The 13225-nt window shown below is 52.1% G+C and overlaps 1 protein-coding gene across 1 annotated transcript in view; it reads right to left on the bottom strand.

The window, feature by feature from the left end:
• Positions 1-2963: 2963 nt before the first annotated feature.
• Gas6 (growth arrest specific 6) overlaps positions 2964-13225 on the bottom strand; it is a 29063-nt gene continuing 18801 nt past the window's right edge. The window contains exons 9-15 of the mRNA XM_021170760.1: positions 12588-12706; positions 12206-12395; positions 8987-9151; positions 7793-7961; positions 5759-5931; positions 4197-4425; positions 2964-3491 (exon numbers count right to left, since the gene is read on the bottom strand). Of these exons, the coding sequence (XP_021026419.1) occupies positions 3337-3491; positions 4197-4425; positions 5759-5931; positions 7793-7961; positions 8987-9151; positions 12206-12395; positions 12588-12706 (1200 nt within the window). The 3' untranslated portion in view covers positions 2964-3336. The remainder of the gene's footprint in view (positions 3492-4196; positions 4426-5758; positions 5932-7792; positions 7962-8986; positions 9152-12205; positions 12396-12587; positions 12707-13225) is intronic.

The following is a 13225-nucleotide window of genomic DNA, read 5'->3' as shown; positions in this document are numbered from 1 at the left end:
CCTCCCTAGGACCCCGGATCAATATCAATAATAATCTGCCAGCTTATATTTACACCACTGTATGTACTAAGATATTTAATACCTCCCAGGAGCACAGTTTCAGAGGCTGTTGTGAAAGCTTCCTTGGAGTTGCACTTGAGGGCAACAGGCCAAAACCATCCCTGGACTTTGGAGGGCGCCTCGGGCACTGCTCCTCAGTGGGGTCAGGGGTCAGTTGGCTCTGGCCCCTGCCTTGGCATCTATCCAGAGTGTGTACAGTTAAGTAGCTCTCACAGGGGACATGCTACAGTGCTGGCTGAGGACAAACGCATTCTACACGGCAATGGCAAGATTCCTCTTCCTTGTGGGGTGAGGTTCAGGAAGATGTGGGTAGCCAGAGGTACAGAGAGGTATCCTTGATGAAGACACACACAGTAGGCTGCTTCCCCCCCCCACCCCCCAGGACTGGGATGAAGATTGCCTCATCTATGTAGTGATTGTAAAGAGAAGAGCCAAGCTCTGGAGGCTGCTAAAAGCGAGGGTCTGTAAGGCATCAGTGCCTCCCTGGTGCAGGGTCTCACACTCTCTAGCTCTCTTTATATTCTGTCTCCCTAGTTTTGTATTCAGTAGTCCTGTGTTCTGGGCCCAAGGGACTCTACCTCTGAAGGTCATAAAGCTGGCCCTAGGGCTTTTGTAGACCAACAAAACTGCATGTCTGGGTATATAGCCTGTGCCCACTGGAGCCAAGAACTATTAAGAAACATTGAACTCCCAAGGCTAACAGTCTTGCTCCTTGCCACAAATATGTCTGCCTTCCTTCATTCCAGCCACAGAGAATGTAAGGCCCTGCACCCCAGTCTCCAGAGCAGCCCTCCCCAACCTACACTAATCTACAGTGTGGCCAGATACGCCAACAGTGTCCTTGCCTTTGTGTGGACGAGGCTGGAAAGCCAGCTGGAGCCTGCATGTAAAATGGCTCATCCCTCCATGGCTTTGCCTCTTCCAATACTGCTCACGGGTCTGCCCTGTGCTTGGCTTCTGCTCTGGGTGGTAAGATTTGCTCATGGCCATTCATTTTGTCACCAAATCTATCAGTTGCAGCTGCTCTTGGTTTGATGGGAGATGGGGTTGCTTCTGGGTCTGTGCTATGGCACCCGCTGATTGCTCTAGTGAGAGAGTGGAGGGCAAGTATGGGGTGGGCCATGCTCCACTGGTGAAAGACACTGAGCTGAATTCTTTCACCTTACCAGATCAGCTGGAGTTGGGGTTCCACTTGGACCATCTATCTTCCCTTGGGTCACTTTGCCATAATAGCTCTGCTAAGACCCAGGAGCAATAGTGTGGCAATGGATGGCATTGGTCTGAGGGCATGCCTCTGTGTGCGTGTCCCTTCTGATCAGCCGAGGCTGTTCTACTGGGCCTGCTTGGGTTCTCTACTTGCTTCTCTCTTGGCCCCTCTACCTGTAGGAAGTCATCGTCTATTCTGGACAATGTGATCTTGGGTGTCTCCAGTATCTTCCAGTGAGATCACTTAGCCTTCTGTTTCAATGTATGATCTGCAGGTTTTGTGTGTTTTGGAAAACACAGTAAAATGGTCGTCCCTGCAGCAGTGGTTCCTAAAAGGTGACTTTGCCCTGGGTACATCTGGAAAAAAAATTGGAGACATATTTATCAGAGTATCTGTGAGAGGGGTAATGGAGCCCAGGGGAGGATGGGGTGCTGACAAAGGTCCTGCCTGCATGGGGAGAGCCCCAGCCCAAGAAAGCAACCTCAAGGATACAATGACTATAGCTCAAAGGAGACAATAAAAGCCCTTCTGTAGAAAAAGAGACAAATTTGTAACCAATTCAGATCACAAAGACCACACACTTCAGTCTACTTTCTTCTTTCAAAGTCTGCATCATCTCTCCTCAAAGGTTTCTGATGTTTCCCTCTGGGGCTCCGTAGTTTGGCCACCTGGACTTAGGGAAGAGAGATGCCAGTGATAGGCAGCTGGCAGACGTATTATGGCTTTCTTTGGTATAAGGCTTAGTGCCAGCTGAGGATGCCCCATCAGAGAAGAGAGGTGTCTGTGTTCTTCCCACAGTGGTGCCTCCCCAAGGCAGATAAGGTATGCCAAGTATGTGCCCCGCTCCCTGCATGTCTGTGTGGTCTAGTTCCAAACCAGCATGTCTCCTACTCTTTCTTGCCCCCATGACCTGGAGAGAATTGGGGGTGGTTGGAGGACATTCGTGAGAACATTCCACGAGAACATTCCAGAGTTGCCTCCAACGCAAGGGGAAACCATTGAAGGTCTAGAGGGATGCGACCTCACCAGCTGAAGACAGAGCTGACCTCTAGAGGGTTGTAGGCTTCTGAGGCTGCCTGAGGACAAGCAGACAGGCTCAGGGTTCTGGGCAGGACTGTGCTTTTTGGAGCTGTGTTCAACAATGTTGTTCCTGCCCTATCTTCACCAGAGCTTACAGGGTGCTAGGGTTAAAATCAGTCTCCCCAAACTTTTCAGAAAAACTGCAACTTCGAGACACTGAGAAAGCGATTGTGTTCTTGTGTGTCCTGTAGCCTGGGGAGGGTTTAGCTCTCTCGGCAGTGCTCATAGCCTTGAAACAGACTAAACGGAACAGGGGCAGCCAAGAGGCAAATGGCTGGTATAGGGAAAGATGGGGAGAATTTATGCAGGTGCCCTCCCCACATTCTGGTTGTCAGGGGCAGAAGGGTTCTGCGTGTGGGACTGACAACAGAGCCGGGCAGAACTTGGTCTCCATTTGCAGAGTAAATGGAGGGTCTGCAGTTTGCTGTGAACACTGACTTTACCTCTTTCCATCATTCATGTGAGGAGAGGCTCTAGGTAGTCCACAGCTGCCTGGTCTGGGACTTGGGGGTCCCAGGAAAGACACATCCAGCTGTGGGGCCTATGCCCCAAATTCTCTCAAAGTGCATTTACCCCCAAAACAGATCTTCTAGGACAGACAGTGACCAACACGGGGTTAAAAAGGTTTCTGTAAATATTTTATTTTCCATATTTTAGAGTCAGAAAGAAGCATGTAGTAATAAAAATAATACAGAATTATTTTCTTCACACCCGTTCTGCTGCAAACTGCCTGCCCCTCCAGCCCAGCCCCTTCCAGCCAGCTCCCACCAGGTCACGTGGCTCTCTGAGCAGCCGGTGACCCGACATCCATCCCATTATGTACAGATATGTTACAAGGCAAAAAGAAAGATCTCAAGGAAAAAAAAAACCCACAAGGGCAGTAGCCCACCTGCTCCAGTGTTGCAGGACCATGCGAGAGGAGCCAGTGCTGTGTGTCCAAACCCTGCTTCATTTTTGTCTTTAGGTGTGGAGCCCTCTTGCAGCTCGGTCTAGGGGGTGGCATGCTCCACAGGCGGGCAGGAGTGGGAGGTGATGTCACTGTGCTTGTACGAGGCCGTATCCAGGTCCAGGATTTTCCCGTTTACCTCCAGAGTCATGCATCCGCGGTAGAACGCAGTGACGGGCGCAGAAATCACTGATACTTCTGAGCAGGGGGAGGGCAAACACTGAACCAAAGGCACTCGATCCTGGCCACACCATGTTCCCCACCCTCCATATAGCTGAGGGCCAGCCTTGCCCGGACTCTGCAGGATGTGTGTCCCCTTTCTGTTATTATCCCATGGGGTCACAGATCTTAGAGGCATAAGACATCGTCATCCCTTAACCGCCACCGCCACCCCCAGGCATGCAGATGTTCTCGTGAATATCTTCTATTGTGAGTCCCCATGCCTTTGATTCTGATGGTTAAAACTAAATACCTACCCAGCGGGCCAGAGAGTCTGCTGTTTGCTAAAACTCAAGTCCCGTGCATACCTGCTACCCCTGTCCCACCGTGGGCCTGTGTAAGCAAGCAGGATGCTGTTGGCTGCTCTTGCTAGCTTCTGGTAAATGTGTGCGAAGGGCAGGCAGTTACACTGCCAGCTACTTAAAGCTTACAGATGCCTGCCAGTATCCAGGTACCTCATTTTGCATCGCCTCTCCTCTGTGTTTGGGCTCCTGGGTTCTCGGACAACACTCTAGGATGGATGACTTAGAGCCATGTCTGCCAGATGAGGGACTGAACTGATAAGACCCCTCACTCTAACCTTAGTATAGGGCAACCTGCATTTATAGTTCCTGTGACAAGAACCCTGTCTCCCAGTCATTACCACAGCCCCTATGTGAAGCAAGTCGGGCAGAGTGCTCCTACCTGGCAGGCCTCCAACATAGGTGTGCACAGAGCCTTGCAGATGTGTCTTAAGTGTGTCCAGTCGCTCCTGCAGCTGGGCAGTGCTCACTTCACTCTGGCCCTTCGTGCCATCCACTTCTAGGGTGGCCTCACCCTCCCGCAGGGAGACAGCGACCGTGTGTTCCTGGCTATCGCACACCTTGATTTCCATCAGTGCCAGGGCAACATCCTCAACTGCCAGGACCACCAACTGCCGGGGATAGAGAGGCAGAGGAGTTGTAGAGGGGTCTGCCTATCCTGGGCGAGGCTGGCCCCGTCGGCTAGCTGTTCTACCTTACTAGTCTCGGTCTTTGTACACTAGTCCCTTCTTAGGGTGTCTGGTAACCCTCGCTCTGAGGATATCTAGGAACCCTTGTGCCTTCTCCCCTGGGCTCGGTTTCTTTGTAAAGCAGGGAGCAGCCAGAAGGTGACAGGAGGAGATGGCTCAGTGGTTAGAGCGCATACTGCTCTTACAGAGGACTTGAGTTCTCTTCCAGCATCCATATGGATCACAACCATCTCTGACCTCAGTTCCAGGGGATCTGCTGCCCTCTCCTGGTCTCCACGGGCACATGGTGCCCATTCATGCCGTGCAGGCCAAACACCCATACACGCAAAACCTTTTGCAGTCCCTGGAAAACCAAGGGCTTGGGTTACCCTTTCCCAGCCTGAGCTGACTTCTCAAAAGGATGTAAGAGGATACAGCTGTAGCGCCGTGGTACCAGCACTGGGAAAGATCAGACACTCTGCCCTCTCTGGGGTGAACAGTCTTTGCTGGCAAGGGCCTTGGTCTGTTGATCACACATGCTAGGGGTGGGTCGAGATGCTGGGCAGCATGAAGCCTGGACCCCTTGGTGCTATGCATCATGGAAATTAACCCTGTTGCTGGTCAATATAAGTAGCAAGCCCGGCTCTATGGCCTGGGCAGATGGAAAGAGAAACCCTCCTGTCTGACGCACACCCCTCTTAGGAACATGGGAGACAGGAAGGTTTTTCCTTTCTCAATAGCCTCGTTTCCTATAAGCAAATAGTTGGAGTCAGAGGCTTCATATAGTTGCCTGGCTTGGGGGGCCACTGGACATAGTCTGCGGTGAAGCAGAGCTCTGCCTGAGGGGCAGCTGACTCATAGAAGAATATGGAAATCTCAGAGTGCTAGTGACGTGATGTGACTCTTGTATGTATGGCTCCCTGTGAGACACTCCATGCTTACAGCCCCACAGAAGCTCACTGCCCCACCAGCCACCTTGGCCCATGCAGTACAGTTGTGCCTGTGCGACTGCATTGCAACCTTGTCCCCAAAGCCAGAGGGGACACCTAGCTGTGTGCACTCAGACCTGGGTCTGGGAAGGAGTCTCCAGGGCAGGGCGGGGTTCAACAAGTCAATATCCCAGAGAGTGGGTGGGGGCCTGGGGACCTTTCCTTGCTACTTGGTGCCAGGGATGAATGGGTGTGTCTCAGGGCTTTCACTGAGGTCAAAGGGGGTGGAGATGGGGTTGCACGGTGGTCAGCGTGTCCTAGTCAGAGCTGGCCTCATTCAATCCTACCTGCTTCTTGAGCTTCTTTGTAGAGTGATAGTCGACCAGGGCCACAGAGAGGGGGACGACATCGTCGTCCCCCACCAGCGCCAGCAGCACCCCCGTGTCCGTGGCAGGGCGGATCCGAGCTACAACTTTAACTTCCCAGGTGGTTTCCGTGCCGACATCCAGTGATGTTCGAGCTGCAATGAAAGCGGCCCATCACAAGGCAATCCAAGTGGCAGAGAGGCGAGAGTGAGTGGCAGCTCGGACCGGAGTGACCACAGGGGACGACAGCTCTGCACGCTCTGGGAGGGCACCTCCTGGTAAGAAGGCGAGTGGGGAGCACGCAACAGGTTGTACCCCAAGACCTGCCAGGGTGTCGACATGCCTGCTGAGTGGTACTCGGCCAGGGCCACAGAGAGGGGGATGACATCGTTGTCCCCCCACCAGTGCTAGCAGCACGCCTGTGTCGGTCAGGTGAATTGGAGCCACAACCCTTATTTCCTCAGAATGCAGAACAGGGTCAAGAACTCCAGCACTGAATGTAGACTATCAACCCATGGGCATGGGGGATGCCTAAGTATGGCTGCTCCTCACCTCAAAGTGTCCTCTGGGTAACAACTTATCCAGGGAGCTACAAGCCCAGCAGAAAGGGCCATCTGCCTCCTCCTCATTCCCACGTCTCCCCCTGCTGTTCTCAAAGCACCGTCCACAGCCTCAGCCAATGCGCTAGCCTCCCTTCTGCTGGCTCTAGGAGACCCTACAGCATGCAAGTTGGCTAGAGAACTTGAGGCCATACTTGTGGGTGACTGAGAACAGATGCTGTGGGAGGCATCGCTGCAGCAGGCCCTATGTATGTCTGTGGTCTGGGTGCCTTGGCTGAGCGTTCCAGAGCCTCGTGAACGTATTCCCATATAACACATGTGGGTGCTGGCGCAGCTGCATGACGCAAGTCCTGATTACCCTTAGTCTTGATATTTACATCTGTACCTCACAAAATCCAGTAGTAGAGGAAGCCGCTGCGAATCAGGGTTGTTCCACCTCACTGCCCTCTGTAGTATACCAGAGGGTGCTGAAGCTGGCCTGGTCTCCCCACCCACCATGGTCAAATCAAGTCCTCTATTCTGTACTAGATGACATCTACAGGATTAATTCTCAATAGTTTGTCGAGTGTATGAACACAGATTGAAAAAAAAAAAAAGAATAAAAACACTTTGTCCTCACAGAAGAGGCCAAGTGTATCTCACCTAGTAGGCGCTAGACCAAGACACCAGACCCTGCCTGTCTGGTGCATTCTCTCAGCCTGGCGAGTCACCAGGCATCGTTACTCTCTCTCAGAATTTAAGGTTGGGCGGCTCCAAATGACCCTCAATGGCTATTTTACTTTAAGAAATTATGGGCTCTTGCATAAAGGAGCCTACGAGCTGAGTACCAGACCTACCTGACCCTCCTTGGTCATGCCCAGGCCTGGTGGACAGAGTTTCCATCACGGCAGGCCCACTCACCAAAGCGCTGCAGGCCCCATGCATCCCCCCTCTTCAGCCACATGCCTGAGAAGCACAGCAGGATACACTTTGCAGGCCCTTTCTGCTTTGTCTCCCTGTGGGCCTGAGCGCACGTGCAGGCCCCTTCCAAGGGTGATAAAGACTGACCTCCTTCCTGTCTTCATGCTACATCCTCTTTCCACCTCTAAACTTATCTCTGATTTACAACCTTCATGAAGTCCCCGGCCAGCGAAGGCTTGGCATACTTCTGCGCACATGTCATGTGTTCGGACATGTTCAAGGTTGACTGTCCAGGTTCTCCTTAGGCTTCCCCATCCACTTCTAACCATTGGACCGTGTCTCCATCACTTTCTCTTTCATGGCTAACATGTGAGGTCCAGGCAGCTGTCCTGGGAGCTGGGCTTTGCCGGCCCTGCTGAGGCCTGCCCTGGCCTGTAGGTAACCAGTTCATCACTGGTACTCACGAAGACAGGAAGCATCTTATACGTCAGCATATAGCTGTCTAGCGGTCCCACCACGGCCAGCCCCGGGTAGGGGCAGGGCGACACCCACTTACTGTAGTTGAGCCTGTAGGTAGCAAATCCATTCCCCGGGAAGAAGGAGCCCCTCTCTGTCACAGAGAAGCACTGCATTTTTGTGTTCGCCTTGACTGTCTCCTGGATGGCGCTGTCTTCCCCGTTCAGCCAGTTCCAACTCCTCATGCACCCGTCCAGGCGAGGGTTAATCTGGAAAGACAGGTGACCGACTCCTGGTGGCTTCCAGAGCTAGGACACTATAATGGCAGATTAGAGCAAGAGAGGCTTCGAGCCTAGCACTACAGGATCTACAGGCAGGGCCCTCTGGCTTCTATGTGTGTGTGTGCGTCTGTATTGTAAACACAACTTGAGGGAGTTTTTCACGAGAGCTCTTCAGTTTTCAGAACATTTCAGGACACCTATATCCATGCAGGGCAGGGGCACACATAACAGTGAGGCAGCCACCTGCTCTGTCTGTCACTGTGGGCAGAGGGACAAGGTACCTGCCACCTGACTCTGTAAGTCGGGGGCATTTTATTGTGATTGTACCTTGCCTCTGCCTTACTCGGGCGGACAAAGCAGAGGTAGAAAAGTCAGCCCAGGGGAAGGGATGCCAGTCCCAGCTTAACCACATGCTCACGGTGTGCAAACTGTTGCACCATCAAATCAGGCCACCCTTACGTGTCACAGATCTGCAACCGTGTGGTGGATGTTACCCCCTTGGGACTCTCTTGGTGACCAAGTCACTATGAGCTACTAAGCGGGTTTCCATCTGCAGCGTGTGTTGTCATCTCCCAAACGAGGGTTCTGACCACGGGGCTCAGAGACAGATGAAGAACAAAGGCCAGGCATGGCATAGGACCAAAGCAGAACTTTGAAAAAAGCCCAACATTAGAGCATACTAGAAATCTAGGTATGGCTAGCAACCTAAAATGATAGCAATCCAAAGCGTTTATTATTCCATTTGTCAAAATGGTATGTTTTATCTTACTGAAAAATAGATTTTTTTTTTTGTTATCAAGCTAGACGAAAACTTAAACGAGTATCATGAGAGGTGGCCAGCGAGTGATGCATAATACATCAGTAGTTACTGCTGTCCAGTGAATGGCTGCCAGCAGGAAGATTCTGTGGAACCCCACTATTGTAAGACTTGGGCTCAGCCACAGGGCAAACAAACCCCTGTAGGCCCTGCCAAGCCTGAGCTGCGTCCTGCCCCGTGTCGGGAATGGACTTACCGGCTGGACGAGCTCACTCTCCTTGAAGGGAATGCCGCCCACGGTGAGATTCAGGTGATAGAGGCCCCTCTCCAGCTGAAACAGCTCCCCAGCTACTGCGATCTTCATTACAGCATCTTTGTTGACCTTGATGACAAGGTTACGTTCCAGCTCTTCCACGGAGATCTGGAGGGGGTCAGGCGGGGGTGGGAGGGAGTCAAGTGTCACTTCTGTAAAGCCCCAGAGTGTATCACCTGGATCAAGTGCACCAGACCTCAGTGCCGGGCACCCCACGTTATCTGTGTTTAAGGAGCCTGACCCACGAGACCATGCTGGTGTCTCCAGGGCCAAGGGTACCTGACCTCAGGGGAAACAATGTCCAAGTTATTTGGTCTAGGAAGTCTGACCTCACAAGACGACACCATGTCACCTGTGTCCAGGAGGAGCTAAGCCTTTCTCAGACTGTGTCCTGGGTTCTCCCCACACCCTTCTTTCCAAAGAGGAAGTCACTACTGTGGCTCTCCCCTCACAAGCTCACAGGTCAGGGATCTGAAAGTGGAGGCAAGATCATCCCGTGAAGAAAGCCAGTCTCGCCAATACCTTAGGCATTAAAGCCAAAACAACACACGGCTTTTTCCAGAAGGAAGTCATAGAAAGGTCCTATTGATGCTTATTCTGGTTTATAAGAACTTGAGAGTCGTGTCTGATGGGGCACAAGCCTCACAAGAAACTGGAGCCTGGCTGTCTATACAGTCCCTGCTCTAAGACAAGCACAGGGTACCAACCGCAGTCCAACTCATCTCCGGTAAAGTGAGATAAGACCTGCTCACTCAGCCTCTCTTCTAAGGAAGATGTCCTTCACACCTGAGACCCTGGACACTGTGGACTGGCACAGAGAGCTGTCCTCGGTGGCTTGTGTGTCCATGAAGAACCTCCAGGCTACAAAGGGGAACCTGAAGGCAGCCGAGTGCTGGGTCAGAGCCAGACTGAACCTAATGCCAGCTTCATGTTTGAACTGTTCTCACCACATGTGACACAAACACGGTGTCAGATAACAGCCCAGCGAAGCCTCACAGAGCCAACAGCTGCAGCCCAGGCCCTGCGGCCTACGCCACAGACCACACTGTGAAGGGCGTTATGACCCTGGCTTTTGTAGAGGCTTGTCACCAAGCTAAAATTCCCTGATTAAACAAGCTCAGGTCTCTCAGCTCTGACCCCCCTCACCAGTACAGCTGCTGTGGGCAGGATATCAGTATGGGTTGGACACAGGCTGTGTGTCCTATGTCAGTACTGTCAGCCCTAAGCTAACATTTGAATCTCATTTGATTCAGCCCTGGGTCTTCTGCTGTCTAGGCTCTAGAGGACCAGAACCAAAAAATGAAGCTCCTGGCCGCCCCTCACCCAGTGTCATGCAGATGAGAAATTTCCACCCAAGAGTGACATTGACTCTGGGATCTAGGAATAGCCCCTCATTGCAGAGAATCCCAATCTGGAAGACTTTTATCCCAAAGTGGATGAGGCACTGTTGGCTGTGCCCAAGGTGACCCCAGTGTGCACTGTGTCTAGATGGTAGATGCTGTGTTTGTTGTCGTCGTCTGATGATAATGATGAGAATCGAGTGTTTACTGCGCTCACTACTAAGGTGTCAGGTAAATCCCGTATCCAGGACACGGTCTCACCTTTTTGCTTACCCAGTCTGTAGGCCTACCAGGCCAGCACAGGTGACTGTGGCTAGGTGCCCATAATGGCCCAAGGGAATGGGACAATTATTGCTAAAGAAGAGCTATCACTTCCTGTACCCACCCACAGCCTTCACTGGCTTCCAGATTTCTATAGCAGAAACCCCAATATTTCTTCAGTGCAGCCTAGGACTGAATGTCAGTTCACTCTGGCTCTCCCATTGGTGTGTCTACCTCCATGGTATACACGACTGTGGCCTATGTAACCTCCTGCCTCAACTTATACGACATCTCTGCTACTCACAAGATTCTGATGCCTACTGAAGCAGAGCTCATCCTCTCAGCCCTGAGGTACCCAACCTTAAACACCTCTGGCCTCACCTCTGCTCAGCCCGTGAGCTGGCTATAGAGCGACAATACTCATGTGACTGCTGTAGTTAGAAGAGCATACATAGTTTTAAGTTTTCTAACCCCCTAACAATTTAGTGTCTAGGATGGAGTAATGTTGAATAATCAAGCAAATTCCTCAGAAACTTGGCACATAGGAAAGATTTGAAGCCTGTGTGGGAACTTAAATTATATACGATATGGTGGAGGCATACTTAGTATCTGCCCCCATCTATCAGAAGGGCAGAGTGTGCTATGAATGGCTGGTCAGGGAGCACTGGAAGGGGCAGACCTTGGCCTCCTGGGCCATTCTATTATTGAGCCATGAGTGACGGTGTGTGAGTTGCCACCTAGACAGAACCATGTTACAGTGACTGCTCCCAGACAGCTGGGAGCTGGGTTCTACTCCAGGGTTGTCCCCGGGGCTGTGTAGAGGGACCCCCCCCCCAAGCTTCTTTCGTTGTGGACCCTTTCCTCCTCTGCTGCAGAGACACCGATCGCTCAGTGTTAGGAAGAACACACAGCACTTGGTGACTGGAGAGATGGCAGGGGTCCTTACTTGTCGACAAAGTGGAACATTTTGTCTTCATTGCTAAGAGGAAAACTCATCTGTTTTTCTTCCAAGCCTGTTTTACTGCCTGGAGTATAGGATGTGTGTGTGTGTGTGTGCATACGCGCACGCGTGTGTGCACCACCCCAGCTCTGGTGGGTACAGCCGTCAGAGCTGAGGGCAGAAGAATTGCTTATGAGTAGATGAACGGAGGAGTCTGGCCCCACCAGCTCAGGCCCATGGGTATTTTGAGTTGGTTATCTATGCCCTCTGGTATCTTACAATGCTTGGCCCTCCTCAAGCAGTTATTCCAGTATCTTCTGGGCCAAAGCTGCATGTTTACGTGATATAGAGCCCTGGACGGCGTGTGTGTGTGTGTGTGTGCGCGCACACGCGCATATGTTGCATATCCTGGTATGAATACATCATACCTTGGGTCTACACCAGCGGGACAGGTGGCTGAGAGTGGGGAGTTGCTATGGAGATTTCATCAACATATCTCCCTTTCTGAGTAAGTCACACTCAGCCAATGAAGCAGAGGCTCTGGGCTAACTAGAGCAGGTGCCCCGCCCATGGGCCACACCCATCCCCAAATGCTAGGGATAGCCTTGGCCTTCCACTTACAGTTTGCCACATGCCGTGGTTGATGGTTGGCCCGCTGCTGGTGATGCGCCCAACGCCATTGTACCGAAGCTGCAGCTCAAGCCGCCCAGCTCTTAGGCCCAGGATAATCCAGGTGCTGTCTGAACGGCCTCCAGCGAAGAAGAGGACTCCTTCAGGGTCAAAAGTGCGGAAGTCAAATTCAGCCAGCAGCCTGGAAACAGACCCAGGAGACAAACTGAGGCTCAAGGCAGGTGGTGCAGGGCTGCCTGGGCCCTGGGCCCAGGTAGAGTTTGGCCCCTGTGGTGCTTTCCACATGGGGAGCTGGTTCTCTCAGAAGTGGAGCTGGGCTCCTGGATCAGCTCTCTCACCTGGGCTCTGCTGTCCCGTGTGCCTCGCTTCTCACCTGGTAGGCTGAAGCCTCTTGAAGCGAAGTCTAATCACGGGGGTCCCGCTGAACATGCGGCCCAGGTACAAGGACTTCACGCTCTTGGCCATGCTGAAGGGCACACATGGTAAGATGTCCTGCCATGAGATAGGATGGTGTTGGGGGTGGGGGTGGGGATGTCCCGTGGATGCCTTTCAAGTAACTTTTGAGGTCCTAGGTCACATTGGGTGTCTAGAAGATCTCCTCTGACCTTCTAGAATCCCAAGGCTAGCCTGCTCCCAGAAATCACAGAGTCCATATGACCCAGCTCATGTCGGTGCCTCCAGGCAGGGACCAGGGTTCTGATTTCTTCCTTCCATTATCACCCTTTTGTCTCATCTATTCTTATTTGCTACTGGAGCTTGAATTATGAAATGTGTCAATCTCACAGAGGAACACAGGGAATAATAAAATCATTTTTAGTATACTATTACAAAGCAAACAGAACACGAAGACCTTGAAGTCTTCCCTGCTTTCTGCTGTAGGCTTTCCCACTGACCAGAGAGAGGATGGAATTAAAGCAGGCTGAGCTGGCTTCCAGGAGCCTGAGGGACACAATGGCCCTGAACTGCCACACTGAGCTTAATGATTTGGACTTCAGGCTCATAGTTGAAAAA

This window comes from Mus caroli, unplaced genomic scaffold (assembly GCF_978045245.1).
Source record: "Mus caroli unplaced genomic scaffold, Mus_caroli_1 scaffold_10, whole genome shotgun sequence".
NCBI lineage: Eukaryota > Metazoa > Chordata > Mammalia > Rodentia > Muridae > Mus > Mus caroli.
The sequence above is the reverse complement of the archived record's forward strand: the minus strand, read 5'-3'. Positions and strand labels throughout refer to the sequence as shown.